At 40.8% G+C, this 18,105-nt stretch overlaps 1 protein-coding gene across 2 annotated transcripts in view; it reads right to left on the reverse strand.

Moving 5' to 3' along the window:
* LOC119745943 (protein fantom-like) overlaps positions 1-18,001 on the reverse strand; it is a 54,734-nt gene extending 36,733 nt beyond the window's left edge. The window contains exons 1-12 of one of the 2 annotated variants that reach the window (XM_038222654.1): positions 17,947-18,001; positions 16,890-17,020; positions 16,187-16,328; positions 15,718-15,892; positions 14,929-15,009; positions 13,144-13,214; positions 12,035-12,124; positions 10,695-10,767; positions 10,234-10,304; positions 7,622-7,633; positions 3,207-3,312; positions 1,907-2,053 (exon numbers count right to left, since the gene is read on the reverse strand). In XM_038222654.1, the coding sequence (XP_038078582.1) occupies positions 1,907-2,053; positions 3,207-3,312; positions 7,622-7,633; positions 10,234-10,304; positions 10,695-10,767; positions 12,035-12,124; positions 13,144-13,214; positions 14,929-15,009; positions 15,718-15,892; positions 16,187-16,328; positions 16,890-16,968 (1,047 nt within the window). In that variant the 5' untranslated portion in view covers positions 16,969-17,020; positions 17,947-18,001. The remainder of the gene's footprint in view (positions 1-1,906; positions 2,054-3,206; positions 3,313-7,621; positions 7,634-10,233; positions 10,305-10,694; positions 10,768-12,034; positions 12,125-13,143; positions 13,215-14,928; positions 15,010-15,717; positions 15,893-16,186; positions 16,329-16,889; positions 17,021-17,946) is intronic. The other variant, XM_038222663.1, reaches the window with a different exon arrangement.
* Between the last annotated feature and the right edge of the window lie 104 nt (positions 18,002-18,105).

The following is an 18,105-nucleotide window of genomic DNA, read 5'->3' on the forward strand; positions in this document are numbered from 1 at the left end:
GGTTCTGTGTGAGATGCTAGACTCTTTGAGCTCACTCTGAAGCCCAAGGACTTTACTCTGCTCCTTCTGGTATTGCAAATGATCCTAGTTACGTGGCTATAATTACCTCCATGATGGTTCTGTGTGAGGTGCTAGACTCTTTGAGCTCACTCTGAAGCCCAAGTACTTTACTCTGCTCCTTCTGGTATTGCAAATGATCCTAGGTGGCTATAATTACCTCCATGATGGTTCTGTGTGAGGTGCTAGACTCTTTGAGCTCACTCTGAAGCCCAAGTACTTTACTCTGCTCCTTCTGGTATTGCAAATGATCCTAGGTGGCTATAATTACCTCCATGATGGTTCTGTGTGAGATGCTAGACTCTTTGAGCTCACTCTGAAGCCCAAGGACTTTACTCTGCTCCTTCTGGTATTGCAAATGATCCTAGTTACGTGGCTATAATTACCTCCATGATGGTTCTGTGTGAGGTGCTAGACTCTTTGAGCTCACTCTGAAGCCCAAGTACTTTACTCTGCTCCTTCTGGTATTGCAAATGATCCTAGGTGGCTATAATTACCTCCATGATGGTTCTGTGTGAGGTGCTAGACTCTTTGAGCTCACTCTGAAGCCCAAGTACTTTACTCTGCTCCTTCTGGTATTGCAAATGATCCTAGGTGGCTATAATTACCTCCATGATGGTTCTGTGTGAGGTGCTAGACTCTTTGAGCTCACTCTGAAGCCCAAGTACTTTACTCTGCTCCTTCTGGTATTGCCAATGATCCTAGGTGGCTATAATTACCTCCATGATGGTTCTGTGTGAGATGCTAGACTCTTTGAGCTCACACTGAAGCCCAAGGACTTTACTCTGCTCCTTCTGGTATTGCCAATGATCCTAGGTGGCTATAATTACCTCCATGATGGTTCTGTGTGAGATGCTAGACTCTTTGAGCTCACTCTGAAGCCCAAGTACTTTACTCTGCTCCTTCTGGTATTGCAAATGATCCTAGTTACGTGGCTATAATTACCTCCATGATGGTTCTGTGTGAGGTGCTAGACTCTTTGAGCTCACTTTGAAGCCCAAGGACTTTACTCTGCTCCTTCTGGTATTGCCAATGATCCTAGGTGGCTATAATTACCTCCATGATGGTTCTGTGTGAGATGCTAGACTCTTTGAGCTCACTCTGAAGCCCAAGTACTTTACTCTGCTCCTTCTGGTATTGCCAATGATCCTAGGTGGCTATAATTACCTCCATGATGGTTCTGTGTGAGATGCTAGACTCTTTGAGCTCACTCTGAAGCCCAAGTTCTTTACTCTGCTCCTTCTGGTATTGCAAATGATCCTAGTTACATGGCTATAATTACCTCCATGATGGTTCTGTGTGAGATGCTAGACTCTTTGAGCTCACTCTGAAGCCCAAGTACTTTACTCTGCTCCTTCTGGTATTGCCAATGATCCTAGGTGGCTATAATTACCTCCATGATGGTTCTGTGTGAGATGCTAGACTCTTTGAGCTCACTCTGAAGCCCAAGTACTTTACTCTGCTCCTTCTGGTATTGCCAATGATCCTAGGTGGCTATAATTACCTCCATGATGGTTCTGTGTGAGATGCTAGACTCTTTGAGCTCACTCTGAAGCCCAAGTACTTTACTCTGCTCCTTCTGGTATTGCAAATGATCCTAGTTACGTGGCTATAATTACCTCCATGATGGTTCTGTGTGAGGTGCTAGACTCTTTGAGCTCACTCTGAAGCCCAAGTACTTTACTCTGCTCCTTCTGGTATTGCAAATGATCCTAGCTATGTAGCTATAATTACCTCCATGATGGTTCTGTGTGAGGTGCTAGACTCTTTGAGCTCTCTCTGAAGCCCAAGTACTTTACTCTGCTCCTTCTGGTATTGCAAATGATCCTAGCTATGTAGCTATAATTACCTCCATGATGGTTCTGTGTGAGGTGCTAGACTCTTTGAGCTCACTCTGTAGCCCGAGTACTTTACTCTGCTCCTTCTGGTACCGCTTGTTGAGTTGCTCCATCTCTGCTAAGACAGTATCGTGGCTCTTCTTTACTGTTCTTAGATTCTGTCAAAAACAAAAATGCACCAAGTCAATTCCCTTTGTGATTTATTTGTAATAAAAAGCTGTATCCTCTTTGAGTGATCCCCGTTTGCTATTTCCATGGTTTGCAGGATTGTTAATGTTGCTAGCTCCGTGACTTTGGGGGTGATGCCACATACAGGTTTATGGCTTCTGACAAGCGCCCTCGAACAATCATACTGATAAATTGGGAAAACTGCTTACATCGGGCTGGACAACTTAGTCGGAAGAGCACAAAAAAATACAATTTTCTGAATGTCAAAGGTTCAAATTCCGCTCCAGTCAATTTCTATGTTCAATTTTATAATTATCTGAAATAAAATGTTTTCAAAAAGAGATCTATACCACAAGAAAATGGGATGATGTGTCGAAAATCGTTCAGAGGCAGAACATGCAGGAATTTCTGGGGCAGCCTCCGGCATGGAGCAATGTTGAGTCAGAGTCCCCAGGCCGGGGCCCTAAACTACCCTCAAGCCAAAACCAGAAATGAACCAAGGTTTTAAAATACTTGGTAACTTTAGGTTTCAACTGGTATTCAATTCAATTCATGTCATTTTAACTTTATTATCCCTTATAGGCCATCAGCCTGGGGGTTTGGTCGGTATCAAATGAGGGGAATAATGGTCATTGTGATTTTTGGCAAGGTATGCACCCCTGTAGTTGGAAAATATGCGATAACATTGCAGCGGTGGCAGCTTCTTGGGTGCTATCACTGTTTTTTTTTAAAATGGCAGCCACAACATGCTTGTAACCACATATAATTAATCCAGTTCAAGCACAATGGCGGCCATTTTGAAAAAAAATAAAAAGTGGTAACACCCAAAAACTGCCACCGCTCACACTACAAAGCTATAACACATTTTCCAATTCTAGATGCGTATACCTTGCAAAAATTGCCATGAGCATTGCACTTTTTGATCATTTGATACCGGTGGCCCAATTTTTGGACCGAAGCTGATAGCCTATTACGGGAAATTCCTTTTGGCCTTTTATTGCACAATTTGCAAGAAAGACTACACATCTCCAAGAACTGTTACAACATCCATCTATTACAAACAAAATGTTTTGTGCAACTACTGAAAATTTAGTCATTCTCCAAATCAGGATAGATTGTTGGCGACATTTTTTTAATACTGACCTCTTCTAGATTAGCAAACTGAGATTTCAAAGCCTGCAGCTTTGTGGATTTCTCCTTGACTTCTCTCTGCAGACGAATCATCTCAACATTCTCATGAATGTTTGTCCTGGTTAACGATTAACAACATTGGAAGAGAGTTCAATAACACAAAACTGGTGAGGTGGCTGGCAAATACAGTGAGGTGAAAATGTGGTATGTAAACCCTCGCCCCCAACCAAATAATATTTTTTTTAATAGAATTATTAGCTTTTGTTGCAATTGACCTATCGTTGTTTGTGTGATAGCCATGCCCCTTAGACAACCCAATGGAATTTTTGTACGTTAAGTTTTGTTTGTCTCAGACGTTGCGCGTTCCGTGTCCATTTGTATATCCAGTCATGCAACTTGGAATTAACCAAAAAACGAGGAAATTCCAATTTTTACAAGACTTTGTACAGTGTTTTTTCAATTTTCAATGGCCTAATTGTGAAATGAAAAACAGGGAAATCAGCTGATCCGAGGAAAAGTTGCATGCCTGTATATCATGTAATTGGACACTATTTCACAAGCTGCGTTGACACGATTCTACCGCGATAGGTTGATTGACAGATTACAATTGATGTGCTCTCCCCCAGTAAAGCAGGTTCATTACGTTCATTGACACAATTGTTACCACAAACAACCGGGGTTTTTTTTTAGGTGTTTTGGTTTTTCATAAAAAAAAAACGATGCCAGAAAAGTTTGTCAGCAGGTCATTATGTTGTCTCATTCATGTGGTTCAGGGTTCGAACCAAAACAACTAACTCAAGTTGCTCAGTGTGTTTTACTTCTCATAATAATATTCAGAAGCTTATTCTGCTTAAATCGTTTCAAATTTGGTTGGTTAGTATTCACAGAGTTAGTGTTTGTGCAGGGAAGTCAAAGTTAGCAAACTTGTGGTTGACATTCCTATATTAAATATAGACTATCCACATTAACCATACATATTAACCATATATTAAATCTCAATTGTAAGAATAATAACAAGAACACCTGAGTTAAAGCAACTATATCTCCCAGCACCTTTTGTTAAAATCCTTATGGACTCCGTGCACAAGTTCCCCCTCAACGGTTACTAAGAGAGAGCCTGGGGGACAACTGACATCACAATGGGAGAAACACTTGTACTCACTGGCGCCGTACACTTACTGCTCGCGCAGAGACGCTTCAGGTTTGTGAATATTTAAATAAGAGATTAATTCCTGCATACTCCACACTATACGCGAATACAAACCAGCACTCGATTTCACGAAGCGCTGCGACGCATAGCAACCTGAGTTACGACGTGTAACACGTCGCAATTCGCAACGCATCAAATGATCCATTGCATGAAACTTGTATGTGTTGAACGCATCGTAAGTTCCTTGAAAACGGATCAAAACACGTCGCAAGTAATGACGTGTTTAGTGTAAAATAAGAAGCGTCCTTTTCTTAGCCAGTTTTATGCCATAAAAATTACATAAACGAGACAATAACACCAAGAGAATGTGTGTAAAGTTGTAAATGGAAAATGCACTGAAGTAATTACGAATTAGCCTGGAATTTTGCAGTTGAAATTTCAAAGTAGCTATACAGTCCACCGCGAGCTTATTTTCCTTTAAAACTGCATCACACGCCTGCCAATTTGTTTTACGTTTTAAAAACTTTTCGAGAGGATATCCGACGACTCTGTCGAATATCAAACGACTATTTACTGTACGCTGAATAAATACATATAACAGTCACTGTGTTTGAGCTACAAACACACCTACGACGCGTCACACTTATGACGCGTTTTGTGAAGTGAATCACAAGATGCATCACAGCTCCGACGCATCGTAGCGATACAACTCGTTGCAGCGCTGCGATGCATCATAAGTTACGATGAGTTTAATGAAATCTGCTGCAGTGCACAGTGTGTCCCTCCCACTAGAGCTCTTGAAAGTGGACACAAAGCGCCCTCTACAGTCCATGCATAGAGTCCATTTCCAAAATAAATGTACAACCCTCAATTGGGAATATACATGTAACTCTATGAGGGCTGTGATAACATACATGTAAGTTGGCCGCACAGATATTCAAACTTTACCATGAAGTTGAATGCACTGTGTACAACATGACGGGAATTGGAATGAATGCAAGCAAAGGGTGATGAAGGGAGAATCATTCAATTAAAAAAAATGAACGTCTCATGCTATGGAATAGACCTAAGACATAATGACATCACGCTTTGTTTACATTTCAGACTGGGGTGCTGTGGTCCAGTGGTTACGGTGTTCGACTCGTGTGCCGTGGTACATGGTTCGAATCCTGACGATGAACACGGTGCTTGTGCGCTTGGGCAAGGCACTTTACTACAACTGCCTCTCTCCACCCAGGTGTAGTAAATGGGTTCCTGGTAGGAAGAGATTCCTTCAATGCTTGAGCGCCATAATGGCAGCCGTGCTAAAGCCAGGGTAATAATAGAGCGCCAGGAGCGTCACTTCGTGACGGACATGAGCGCTATACAAGAAGCCATTACTATTATTATTACATGTGCGCTTTCCTATGGAAGCTAGGTGCGGACAATTTGCTCTCGTCCCCACCTGGCTCCCATAGGAAAGCGCACATGTAAACAGAGCGTGACGCCATTATGTCTTAGGTCTATTAATCACATGCTGTCTGTTATATGATTCATATTTTCAGGCTTTTGACACTATTGCTGTTACGCCCAAACTATATGGCGTCGTCCCCAACTATAATTGATCTATGGCGGCAGCATCACATTAGAATCGCGTCAACGCAGCTTGTGAAATATTGTCCAATTACATGATATACAAATGGACGCGGAACGCGCAAAATCTGAGACAAACGAGAATTAGTGTACAAAAACTCCACAGGGTTGTCTTAGGGGCGTGGCTAACTCACAAACAGCGATAGGTCAATTGGGACGATCCTAACTACAGCTAGGATCATCCCAATTATAGTTAGGAATTCTGCAACTATTGTCGAGACTGTCTAAACATAGTTGGGACCGCTGCCATATAGTTGGGCGTAACATTGCCATAACAAGAATGTAATCATGAATGACGGACATTACTTGATGAATGAGGTGGAAGAGTTTGGGGGGGGGGGGGTGAGGGTGGAGGGGGATGGATGGAGGGGGGTGGAGAAAAAGGGTTATGGAGAAACATGCTTGATGAAAATGAAAGGTGATGACGACCCATCTTTACAGTCAGCTATGATGAAAAGAATTAAATTAATTACAGGAATTATATTGATTAATGCAAGGAAATGAAAGACAGCAGGACCACATTATTACCCTTTGAAAAGTTTGGGGTTAATTTCACAGGTGCTATTTAGGCAATCCCTCAGTTATAACTTTTGCAAATCCCTGGAAATTCCATAGAATGCATTTGGCTTGTTAAAAAAACTTGCTTCCAACAAAGTGTTATTTTTCCACCGTTTAACCTCACATATTATATTGGCTTGTAAATGGACATTTGGCTTCAAATTTTCCTGGTTTTAAGTACAAATCAAATGGAGTTTTTGCACAATAACGTTGTGCAAACCCAACCCAAAACCGACCCGACCCGACAATGACTTCAGTTTGGTTTTTCCTTTCGGTTTGGTTTTTCCATCATTTCAGTTGGGTCGGGTCGGTTTTGGTGATGCGATTTTCCGGTCGGGTCTGGTCAATTAAGCCGTCTTGTGAAAAACCCGATATGACCAATACAATGTCCACCCACTGCACCATTGTGCATGTGGCTTGCGGTCTATCATGCACAGTCTGTAAAGTGTAGGCCCACCTGTCGGTTGAGTTAGGAGCGTTCACCGCTCTACGTACGGTACGATTCTTTACTGAGAGACGATGATTTCCAAAAAAAATCACGTGACGTGGGTAACTTTAAGGGCACAAAAAGCAGACAGTGTTCGTGAAATATAGGACGATTTGCCAAGCCAGATATTTGGAGGTTTTTTCGGTAAGTTCGTTTTTTTGTCGGGTTGGGTCGGATTTGGGGAGTTCAGATCAGTTTCGGTTGACATCCATAATGTTTCAGTTCAGTCTGGCCTGGTCAACCCAACCCGATGCACAACATTAGTGCACAATTACTCCTTCAATAATGACAAAGGAAATATATAAGACTTGAAGCTTTGCATGGCAGATGAGATAAAGTAAGACTGCGGGTAACACCATGTGGAAACTAATCTCTTCTTCAGAAAATATGACAGACACCTGCATACCATTGCCATTCTCCGCCTGGCAAATCTCTATTAAAGTCATTTTCCGTAAGATACAGGGTTAACAACCACACAACCATTCGTGCATATTCATACATGTACGTGCATTGTTGGGTTCAGGAAAGCACAGGAATATGGTCAAATGGTGCAACAAATTCACACACATGTCACTGCATCAGCTGATGCTGAACACTTACTTTGCTGTATGCCTGTTGTCATGGAAACAGAGGGAAGATAAAGAATGAAAACCAGGTGACAGAAAAGATTATCTTTTTTAGACAAACACTGTAAGAAAAACAGACAGTTTGAATGCGGGAGGCTCTTTCTAAATAACATTTTTGCTGCAATAGAAACTAGAGAACTTTTGTGTGCAACTAATTTACATGTACAGGCTAGACCAGGTGGATAAATTTGCACTAATACAGGGAGAGCAAAAATAAAATGAAACCCAAATGGTGCCCCCAATTTTTTTTAAAGAAGTTCTGCATGTAGTGCTTTCCAGATCTAGAATATGAAAGCCCAATTAATAAAGCTTTCTTTTAGTGAAAGAATTATTCAAATCACTCATGTACTTTTCAAGTTATGGAATTTTGAACACAAAGACCGTTTTTAAGCTTGTCCACGGACCACATTTAAAGATACATGATATTTCAGTAAAAAAGAAACCAGTCGTATCCCGAAAACGATATCAGAATAATCCCATAAGTCTCCAGGGTAGCCAAGTAGAAGGCATGGCAAGACTATAAACTCTGGACATTATACAGCATATTATTTTAACATTGGAAGCAGCAGCTTTTTAAATAAATGTTATGATAAGTGCCAATTATCATGGTTACGAGAGTCTGATGTGTTTTCTGATATGTGAATAGTTGTTTTTTTGCTGAAATATCACTTACCTTTATTGTGATACGTGGACAAGGTTGAAAAATGGTGTTTGTGTTTAAAATTCCAAACTGAAAAAGTACATGAGCGATTTGAATGATGCAGAACTTCTTTTTTTTTAAAATACGGGCACCATTTGGATTTCCTTTTTTTTTACGCACCCTGAAGAGAGGTTTCACATGAGAGTTTCACACAAGAAAGGGATGCCAGTGGGTTTTTGCCATAGGGCCAGAAAAACTTGACACGATCCCAACGCACCATACTCATGTCGCAATATAGCATGTGTTGGATGGTAGGTTAAAATTACATGTACTATACATACATTCATGTATTGCACTAGCATGGTGACCATCATTGAGCAGCGCACACACATTGAACAAAGACTCACCAACCAGTACACTTAGTTTAAAACTATCGTTCGCCATACAATTGAAATGTGCTAACACGATGCTCACGATAGGTAACGTAGGCTCCCATTTTGGATTGCTACCAACATTTGTAGCAGTTCCCCACAGAAGCATACAAGATGTGAGGAACGGAATGACTGATAGCTCAACGAAGACACATGTATCAGTTTGCATGCGAAACCTCTCGAATAATTACAATGAAGAGAAAAGAACAGGCAGCTAAATTTACTTGCCTTTAAAGTGGCATTTAATATCAGTGTGCTTCTACAGCTCATTTCTTAGCTTTGGTCAAGGCGCTCGTCATTATTCGTCCGTACGCTGCGCGCTGACTGATCGCTTTGCGATGCATGTGAAAATACAGCGCGAACAGCGACCTCCTACGGCCACTATTTATATGCAAATCATTTGGATCTAGACTAATGCCTTGGTCCAATCGTCCATGTGAGGTTTTGGGGGTGGTGCTCATTATGCTAATGTCCTAAGCTGACCTTAAAAGTCGCTTTTTTATTGGCCGATCGTTGCTTGGAAACTTGCATAATAGTTAGCGAGCGGTGTGGCGAGACATGTACTGTATGTCTCACATTACACACTACACCAATGCATCAAAAATGTGGTTTCTGACACGTTTGAAAAAGGCAAACAGCTGCAAATAATATGATGACGTCGAGATTTACCAAGGTGTGATTGGACACTCCACATATTAGGCCAAAAAAAAAAAGTCTCCGGTTTCTGGTATGGAGCTTGCCCCAAAAGTGGTGCGGCGACGCGGCTTTTTTTTTTTTTTACCTGTGTTTTTGTTTTTTTTTTGGCTTCAAATGTCGGCTGATGACTGCAAATGGTGCCCGACTAAACTTAGTGCAAATATATGGGAGTCCAGAGAGGCCACATAAAGCTTATTCTCGATCATAACCCCATCTAAAAACACGTTAAAATTGTGCAGCAGCAGAATTCCAGTCGAACCAGTGAGTTTGGCGGTTTTGAGACATCATCTTTTATTGAAAAAAAACTTTTTCATTTTGCCGACGCGCATGGCTACGGCGACGCGCGCGCATACCAGAAACCGGAGACTTTTTTTTTTTGGCCTTAGCCAGGCCTCCACTTATCTGTATTCGCATATGAGGTCGTGCGCTAGAAATCTAGCGCAATATAAATAAAAACATAAGCTTTTGCCGACGATTGGACCAAAGCGTTTGATCAGATCCGAATGATTTGCAAAAATAGCGGCCGCATGAGGTCGCTGTTCATGCTGCATTTTTAATGCACGGCATAGCAAAGAAATGCCGCCGACCAAACGGACGGATATAACGACGAACGCCTTGACCAAGGCTACTCATTTCTGCAACTAGTTTAGTACTTTTTGCTTTGTCTGAAGCAAGCTAAATGCATTTTCTAACACAACATGTATAGAGAGTGCATACTATAATTTCCAACTTCCAATGGCAAGACAAGATTCTAATTCTTAGATTATTGCTGAATGTCAAGAATACTGCATAGACATAGGAACAACTATCCACACTGACCTTTGACCTGCTGACATCTTTTCCTTCAGTCTGAGTAATGTTTCATCATGCTCCAGTTCCTTGATTCTCACCTGGGCGCATTAAAAAAAGTCATCTTTCTATATATTGTTTTAGATAGATAAGTTGTTTCGGGTAAAAAGTGTAAGGTTTCCAAACATTGTATTGAGTCATTGTAGCTCAATCCTGAAACAAATAACCATAAAAATGTCATGAAACAAGCAAAAAGAAACACTTTCACCTCACTAGGAATGCATTTTGAGTTAACTGAACGCATACATTTCTGTTTTGAGAGTAATTTCACGCTATGCTTGTACTTTGAACAGTGTCTGCCGTCAAACATGAAAACAGTATGGGAGTTATTTGTCCTATGCGCTTGAACAAGCTCATCAATGGTCAAGAACTGTTGTATTGTCACAAATCACAATAATAAACAACTACAGTTTGCACCAATTTGCACCTACCTGTTCCTGTAGAATCTCCCGATCTTGCTCTAATGAGGCGATGTGATCCTGCAGATCCTGAATCATTTCCTCACTGGGTTTCAAAGACAAAAAAATATCACTGTGTCAAGTTCCAACATATTATTTCCAAGTACTCATGTGGTCTGCTCACAAAGAATCCTAGTTTCTTGTAAAACAAAAGCATTTTTAAGCATTAGAAGCACCTTAGTACTTGATCACATACAAAGTGTAACATTATATTGTTCAATGATCAGCAAGTTGATCTTGAGTTGACCGGATGCATCATATGCAATTTATTTTATTTGATGTTTTTAATATAAACCATGCACTGCCTCTCCTATTTGCGATGCACACATACTGTGACAGACATCATTTCAATACAATTCAATACAATTCAATAATGGTTTTTTAATATCCACCTTTCCTGCACAACGTTTATAAAGTGTCAGCCTTTGTAAAGTGTTGGCTAAATGTTCGAATGGTGCATGAAGGTTGGGCTAAATGCTTACCAAACTAAATATGGATTTGCATCCTTATTTTGAAGCCAGAGCCTGTCCTATCATAGGGTTAGGTCAGGTATCCAATTTAACTGCAGTGGCGGATCCAGGGGGCGCAGAGGCCCCCCTCCCCATAACCAAAATTTTCTCAAATAAGGTCATTTTTTACTTGAGAGAGCCCTCCCCCTCCTGTAGCCTCTCTGGATCCGCCCTTGAACTGTGATCATAGTAACACAAATATGTATTCTTCTGCTTTCTGTGCAAATGGAACGGTATCCATAAAATATAGGATAAGTTGACATTCTGCAAACTGAAATCTGAACCAACATCTCATCACTCGCATTTGGTCTACTTAATACATACTACTGCCAACATGTTAAAGGTACATTGATCATTAGCTTTTGTGCATTGTTTTCAACAAAATTGCTCAAAATTGTAAGTAAGTTGCATATTCAGCCCAGTGGTTAATACACATTGTGAGAAAACGGCGGAAACATCTGCACAATTTTTGGGTCTTGTACCCGGCTCCATAGCTCATGCACAGAAAAGTACGGAAATGGTAAAGAAAAGTGAAAAATGTAAATAAAAAAAAAAGTGTACCCATGGGCAACTTTTTTTAGAACACCTTTAGTTCTTGTTTTCTTTGGAAAGACATTATTTCAGGCAGAATACGTTCAAAGGGTATTTGATACCAGTCCTATCTTCACTTTGAGCAAGGTTTCTGTCAGTAAATCGGAAGGTACTTTTTGGGTATTTGCAAACGATCCTGAAAATGAATCCTATCCTTTTCCTTCAAAACACATTAAGGCTATAGGCTGAGACAACCGCATAGTGACTACTCACAGTCTGTGGTTCTCCTCTCTTGCCTCCTCAAGGAGACTGTGACCGTATCTTGGTAGGACATCCGTCCTGAAAGCTCTGGGTGTGGCTGATCTGAGGGGGGAAAATGGATTAATACAATTCTGATGGCTTCAAAATTGTTGGAATACATAAACCAGTAATGTGCATGTTTGACCATGTGATTGATTACACACTGAAAGTGCCCTTATTGTAAGTGTATACATGTATTTGACACTTCACACAACTTGGGCAAGTGGACCTGTTACTACAAAATGAGCTTAAAGTTGGAAATTGCCATTTTGCACAGCTAAAATTTGAAGGGATGGTCATAATTTTTTTGTTTTCAGGTGAACCTTAATCTGTGAGTCCTGCACTACCTTTATTCACTTTTTCAGTTCGGACAAACATTTTTAGAACCTATTTCATAAACACAATTGCAAGATGTTTTAAAAGCCATTTTCTCAAGAATCAGTTCTACCACTTCAAGTATAAGCCTCTGTACTGATGACGTCACACTTTGTTTACGTGTTCGCTTTCTTATGGTGCTCAGTGGACCGTGGGCCCCCACTGGCTCCATAGGAAAGTGCACATGTAAACAAAGTGTGACGTCATTAGAACAAAGGCTTATTAAAGTTGGTGGTCTATGTTTCTGTTACTGAACTCAGTACCCCTTAATGTTGTATACCATTGGAAAGCTCTTGTTCTGCAGAATCCAGATATGTAAATATCTCAATTGTTAAAAAGTCTGACTTTAAGCTCATTTTGATGACAGGTCACGATTGAGTTAAAATTTTGCCCAATGATTGTCAACACAACATACCCAATGCCTACACTCTTGGGTAAATGACTTGGGGTGTTGGCTATGGGCAGGCCGTCACCGCATTATGGGGAAGTTTTTCATTGTAAGGCACATTAGAACCGAGTTATGGGAACTTTCTGCTGTCCCCACAGCGTCTTCGGTCCCAAAAGTACCATGGGACAACTCGTGTGTATAGTCCCCATATGTACAGAACAAGAATATGTGTACATGCAAAGTGTAAATTCAAAACATTTATATATGGGATCATGTACATTAGTTCTACTGCGTGACTCAAACGATCTCATTGTCTTACTTGGTCCGATCATGTCCCTGTACTCTCAAGCCTTTTCGGACGTTGTCTGGTGGTGGCGGTTTGGGTAGACCCTAAATACAAACAAAACAATAGAGTTAGTTATTACAAACTAATGTACACTCTTTTGCTGAAATGGGACTGCAACACAAGTATCAAAACGTCCCATCATTTTTTTTTCATGGGGTATAGTGTTGCCATCTTTATAGTTTCCTAGCTTTGATCTGTGACATTGTGCATAAATGTATATTCGGGCCTGTAGAGTAGGCCATACAGTTAATAGTATTGTTCCAACAGAAATCTGAAAAAGAAATTCCATGTTTTTTCCACGCTTTTTCCAGGACAAAATTAGGGCTTTCCATGACCAATTCCTATGCTGTTTTGGAATCAATCTTTTAAGCCTAAATATAATACACTGGTCAACAGTCTTGACCCTACACTCCAGTGTAAGTTTCTGTAAGTTAAGGTCATGTGACCGGCTCCACAAAAAATTGAGTTATATACATGGTTGGAAAGCCCACAATGTAAGCTTTCATTTGGCATATACTAGAGCTCCATAGCCCCTCCCGTTCTGGAGATATGACTTATTTGCATATTAATTACTTCCTTAGAGTTCAAATTGCACAACTGAGAAAACAGGCCTTGAAATAGCTGGCTTTGTTGTTGAACAACAGAACGATGCACATAAAAAGGTTGTTTCTTCCACTTTGTTCATCAAAATTAAAATTTCTGTGAATGAAACCTGAAACTGTAGGTATTCAAGATGTCATTCATGACCAAAAAAAAGAAAATCACATTTTGACAACATTTTCACCCTCTCAATGTTGAGCAGGCCACTACACAATAATGCACAGTGCGACTTAATACCCTTTTTTGTGGAGCCGGTCACATATTAATGTAAGTTTCCATCCAAATAATGTGGCTATGGCTCACAAGTACTCATGTGTCTACGGGAAGTGGCTGCAGCCATTTCCCATGGAGGCATGTGTCGCTGCTAGCCGTAGTCAAGTTATTCAGACTCAATTCTCACTGACTTCAGACTGGTCAAAGCCGGAGTCCATCATTTGCAGCTATCCAAAAAGTAACTGGCGTAATTATTGTTGAAAAAAATACTTGGTTGAAAGATAATAAGGGGACTAAACTCCCTGTGAAATTATTCTTTCTGGCAAGCTGTCATTCTGAAGAAATCAACGAAAGAAGGCCTTTCCAACAGTGCGTCTTAAGAAGCACCGTTGGAAATTTTCGTTAGTAGTTCCTTTTTTTATTCGGCGAAGCGCGCGCAAGCGTTGACACGACACACATGCGCGCACAGTTGCTATAATTCGTCGGATCATTGCGCGACATCGCGTAACTGCTATCAGTTCAGTCAGAACGTGTCTCGGACGCTGAATTCAGGCCCAATTCAAAACATGATTCAGCAACTTTTGATTTGAAATTGAGATCCTAGAATGCTGTTTTTCTCGGAATATACAGCTGAAGCTGAGCTGAAACTACATCAGGTTAGTTGTTCAGTGCCCTTCTTTAGATTTTGAGCACTTTTGTTGCTTCAAACGAACAAAATGCACAAATTACAAATGATGGACTATATCTTTAAGTCTCAGTGAAATTCAAAGACCCTTGCTTGTGATACGCAAAATTACTTTGGCAACCACACTATAAGTCTATACTGGACTATTCTAGAATTGTCCTTAGTTGAAGGTTTGGACTCATACGGTACTTGTTTTACTTAGAACTGAATGAAAAAAATGGGAGTGTCAACCCTGAATGAGATAATCCAATAAAACTTACAGTATTTATCCTGGATTGGACATGAGGATAGGGTGTCGATCTGGTACCCTGAGTGGCAAGCTGTTGTTTAGTAACCATCAACTAGAAACACATGCAAAAAAAGAGATCATAAAATGATGACAAAGACATTGTGCTGAACACTGTCAATAGCACTCCTGATAATGTTGATCAGGATAAGAATCACACAAATATACCAAGTGGCATTTTTGATAGAAATCTCCATGCCATCCCCATTCCTTCAAAATTCTCAATAATTTCACGGTAACTTTTGAAGCATCTTGATTTATTCGCTCTTTTCACACTCCGCCATTGGGCATGCACAGCCTCGATCTGGCAACTTTACACAATAAAAATAGCTGGTTCAGTGATCTGAACACCGACACGGGAATCACTGAACCGGCTATATTTATTGTGTAAAGTTGCCAGATCGAGGCTCTGCATGCCCATGGCGGAAGTGTGAAAAGAGCAAATTGCTATTTGAAAAAAATCATCCATCCTTACCATATGCATAAACCATATCATGCAAGAAAACTCAAGAAACTGAAATTTAGACCATTTTCTGCTTAAAATTGGGACAGCTGAACCCTATATTTCTTCTGTCCTCAAAACGTCCCCACCCCCAACTCCCAAAATAATTCCCCTTCCTAGTTAAATATAATCTAACCAAATACCTGTGGCAATTTTCACAAATCCACTGCTCAAAAATGTAACCATCCTTAAAACAAATAAATTACTTATTGTAAACAAAGATGATCGACATTCTGGTCTAGTACCAAGCCTTCTGCATACCTTGTTCTTAAGCAAGTCGTTCTGTTTGTGGAGTTCCCTCACTTTACCCTGAAGGTCCTCAAGCATCTCTTCTGTCTCCACGTCCCGCCCCTTACGAGCAGGCCTCTTGGCTCCTCCCTCTTCCTGGTCCTGCTTCTTCCGATCGCTGACTAGTCTTAGCAACTTGGTGGCCATTCTACATAATGAGATAATAACCCAATTACAATGAGAAGTCTCTTTGGAAGCCTTTCAAATGTGCTGGTTTAGATGTTAATTGGAAGAAAGAAAATCCTCATCAGTTGATATGAAAAGCCAACATAAAAAGGTTGTTTTTAATTTCTGTGTGAGGTCTAAGTTTTTCTCCGTCCATGAGCCCCCAAATCTGAAGTCAGAGAATGGTACTGCAACTTGATTTATTTAAACCAGTTTTACAAGAAATTTCCAAAAGGCACCAGGACAATACAACCGCAATGCCAGATTCCAGACTCACTTTTTAATTTTCTCCTCCTGTTTGCGGGCGTGTCTCTTCAAGACCAAGTTCTCATCGTGGAGGCGGAGGTATTTATCTTCCAACTCCTCTCGGCTGATCTTGGCAACGGCTCGTCTCTGCTGTGCACGACGCTGTTCGCTATCTGTCAAGGGACAGAAATAGTTTGGGAAAAAAAGAAGCTGTTTGTTTACATCTGGCATAGCAGCGATTTTTATGCCATGACTATACACATTTCCAACAGTTAATAGCCATCAAATGTTGAGTCAAGTTATTCAACATAAACCTGGGCGCATTCTCTGATCACAAAACAGATTGTGTATCATTCTTGTACAATCTCTCAACAGATAGCAGCGCGCAACCCTTGACAATGGGTGGATCCATTGTCAAAGAAACAGCTGTCGCATTGCAACTCGCGCGCCTGAGCGACAAGATCGATTTGCATAAACATGACAACCCAGCTTTGGGGTCATCTCTTCTTACATTCAAAATGGCTGCCATCCACAGAGGTTTCACGTGTGCAAATGGACTCCAGAAAGATGCCTAAATCTCTCAAAAAATTGGATATGAGACGACCTAATCAACCTGGTGGTTTGCACACCGTGTGGCAAAGGATACAGTGCTGCAATACCGTTGCCATACTAGTGGTGCTATGTATCTTGATGCCATATCCCAACTTAAATTGGCTGTTTATTGGCACACTTACCCTGTGGTAACTCATGACCCCTGGCACCCCCACCAGGGTCTCGGACTGGTGTCTCGTCATACACGCTGTCTGCATCCATTTTGTCGGATACAATGTCTGGTTACACAGATTCTGACATAATTGGTCCACACCTGCATAGTTGAGAACAAGGAAGAAAATCACCAACTGAGTTATTAGACATTTAGAATTTATGTTTAGAAACTGGGCCCAGGAACGCACCATTAGCGTAAGCGCAATGTTTACAACAAATGTATTCACTACCAACTACTGGACATTTTTAGGCCCACGTTTCTTTAAAAGGTAATCCTTACTTTTAGAACACCTCTATTTTGTACGAGTTCTGTTCAAAACTGACTTTTGCAGATGACTGTCCAGTACCAAAGTGACTTTTTTCTTCAGAAAACTCATGTTAGTTATAATTTTGAAAGCACTTTCAAAGAAAATGTGACTTTCCTACCTTTTTTTGCAGTTCGCCATCTTGCTTTTTAAATTTATTTTCTGTCATGTCTGTTTGTCATCGTCGTCTTTAACCCCTCATAAATCAAAACCCTGCCCTCTTTCTACAAAATCAACCCTGCTGATATTCAAGAGGTGTCACTGCCAAATGTTCAAATGTGTCAATGAATATCAGAATGTCACTTTTGAGTGTCATTTAGTCAGCTGTTTTGGTGAGTCTTTTAACCTTATATAGGAAAGGGGTCCTAAAAGTAAGGATTACCCTTTAAAATTCGTTCAGAAAAGAAAATCAAAATTTTGAAAAAGCATGTCTACAACCAATTTTACTTTGCGCGGAGCCCCATAGTACCCCACTTCTAGGGGCCGGCGCGGCGGGTGCATTATCCCATAGAGGAATAATCCACAGCACGCAGCAGGTCAACCGCAGCAGTCAACGCCGCGACGTCAGGCAGTGGCCGCCTGGCGACGACGACGCCAACGTCGCCGTGTCCACTTTGGATCACAGGTTTCTAAGTGTTTCTGGCTGAATAAAATTCTTAAAACTCAAGTAATATACTTCACAAGCTTTGGAACGATGGTTCCAACTTGACATGATGCTTACCACATCACACTGACTTTAAAAATTGCCAAAACCTCGGATGCTCGGATGCTGCTTTTTCAGTCGTTTGAAAAATATTCGGCGATAACCCAAAGATATAGATGCGCATGCGTCATGACCTACTTTATAGCAAAGCATGGTGTTACAAAATATATTTATTAC

Source organism: Patiria miniata, unplaced genomic scaffold, assembly GCF_015706575.1.
Source record: "Patiria miniata isolate m_02_andy unplaced genomic scaffold, ASM1570657v1 HiC_scaffold_12, whole genome shotgun sequence".
Taxonomy (NCBI): Eukaryota; Metazoa; Echinodermata; class Asteroidea; order Valvatida; family Asterinidae; genus Patiria; species Patiria miniata.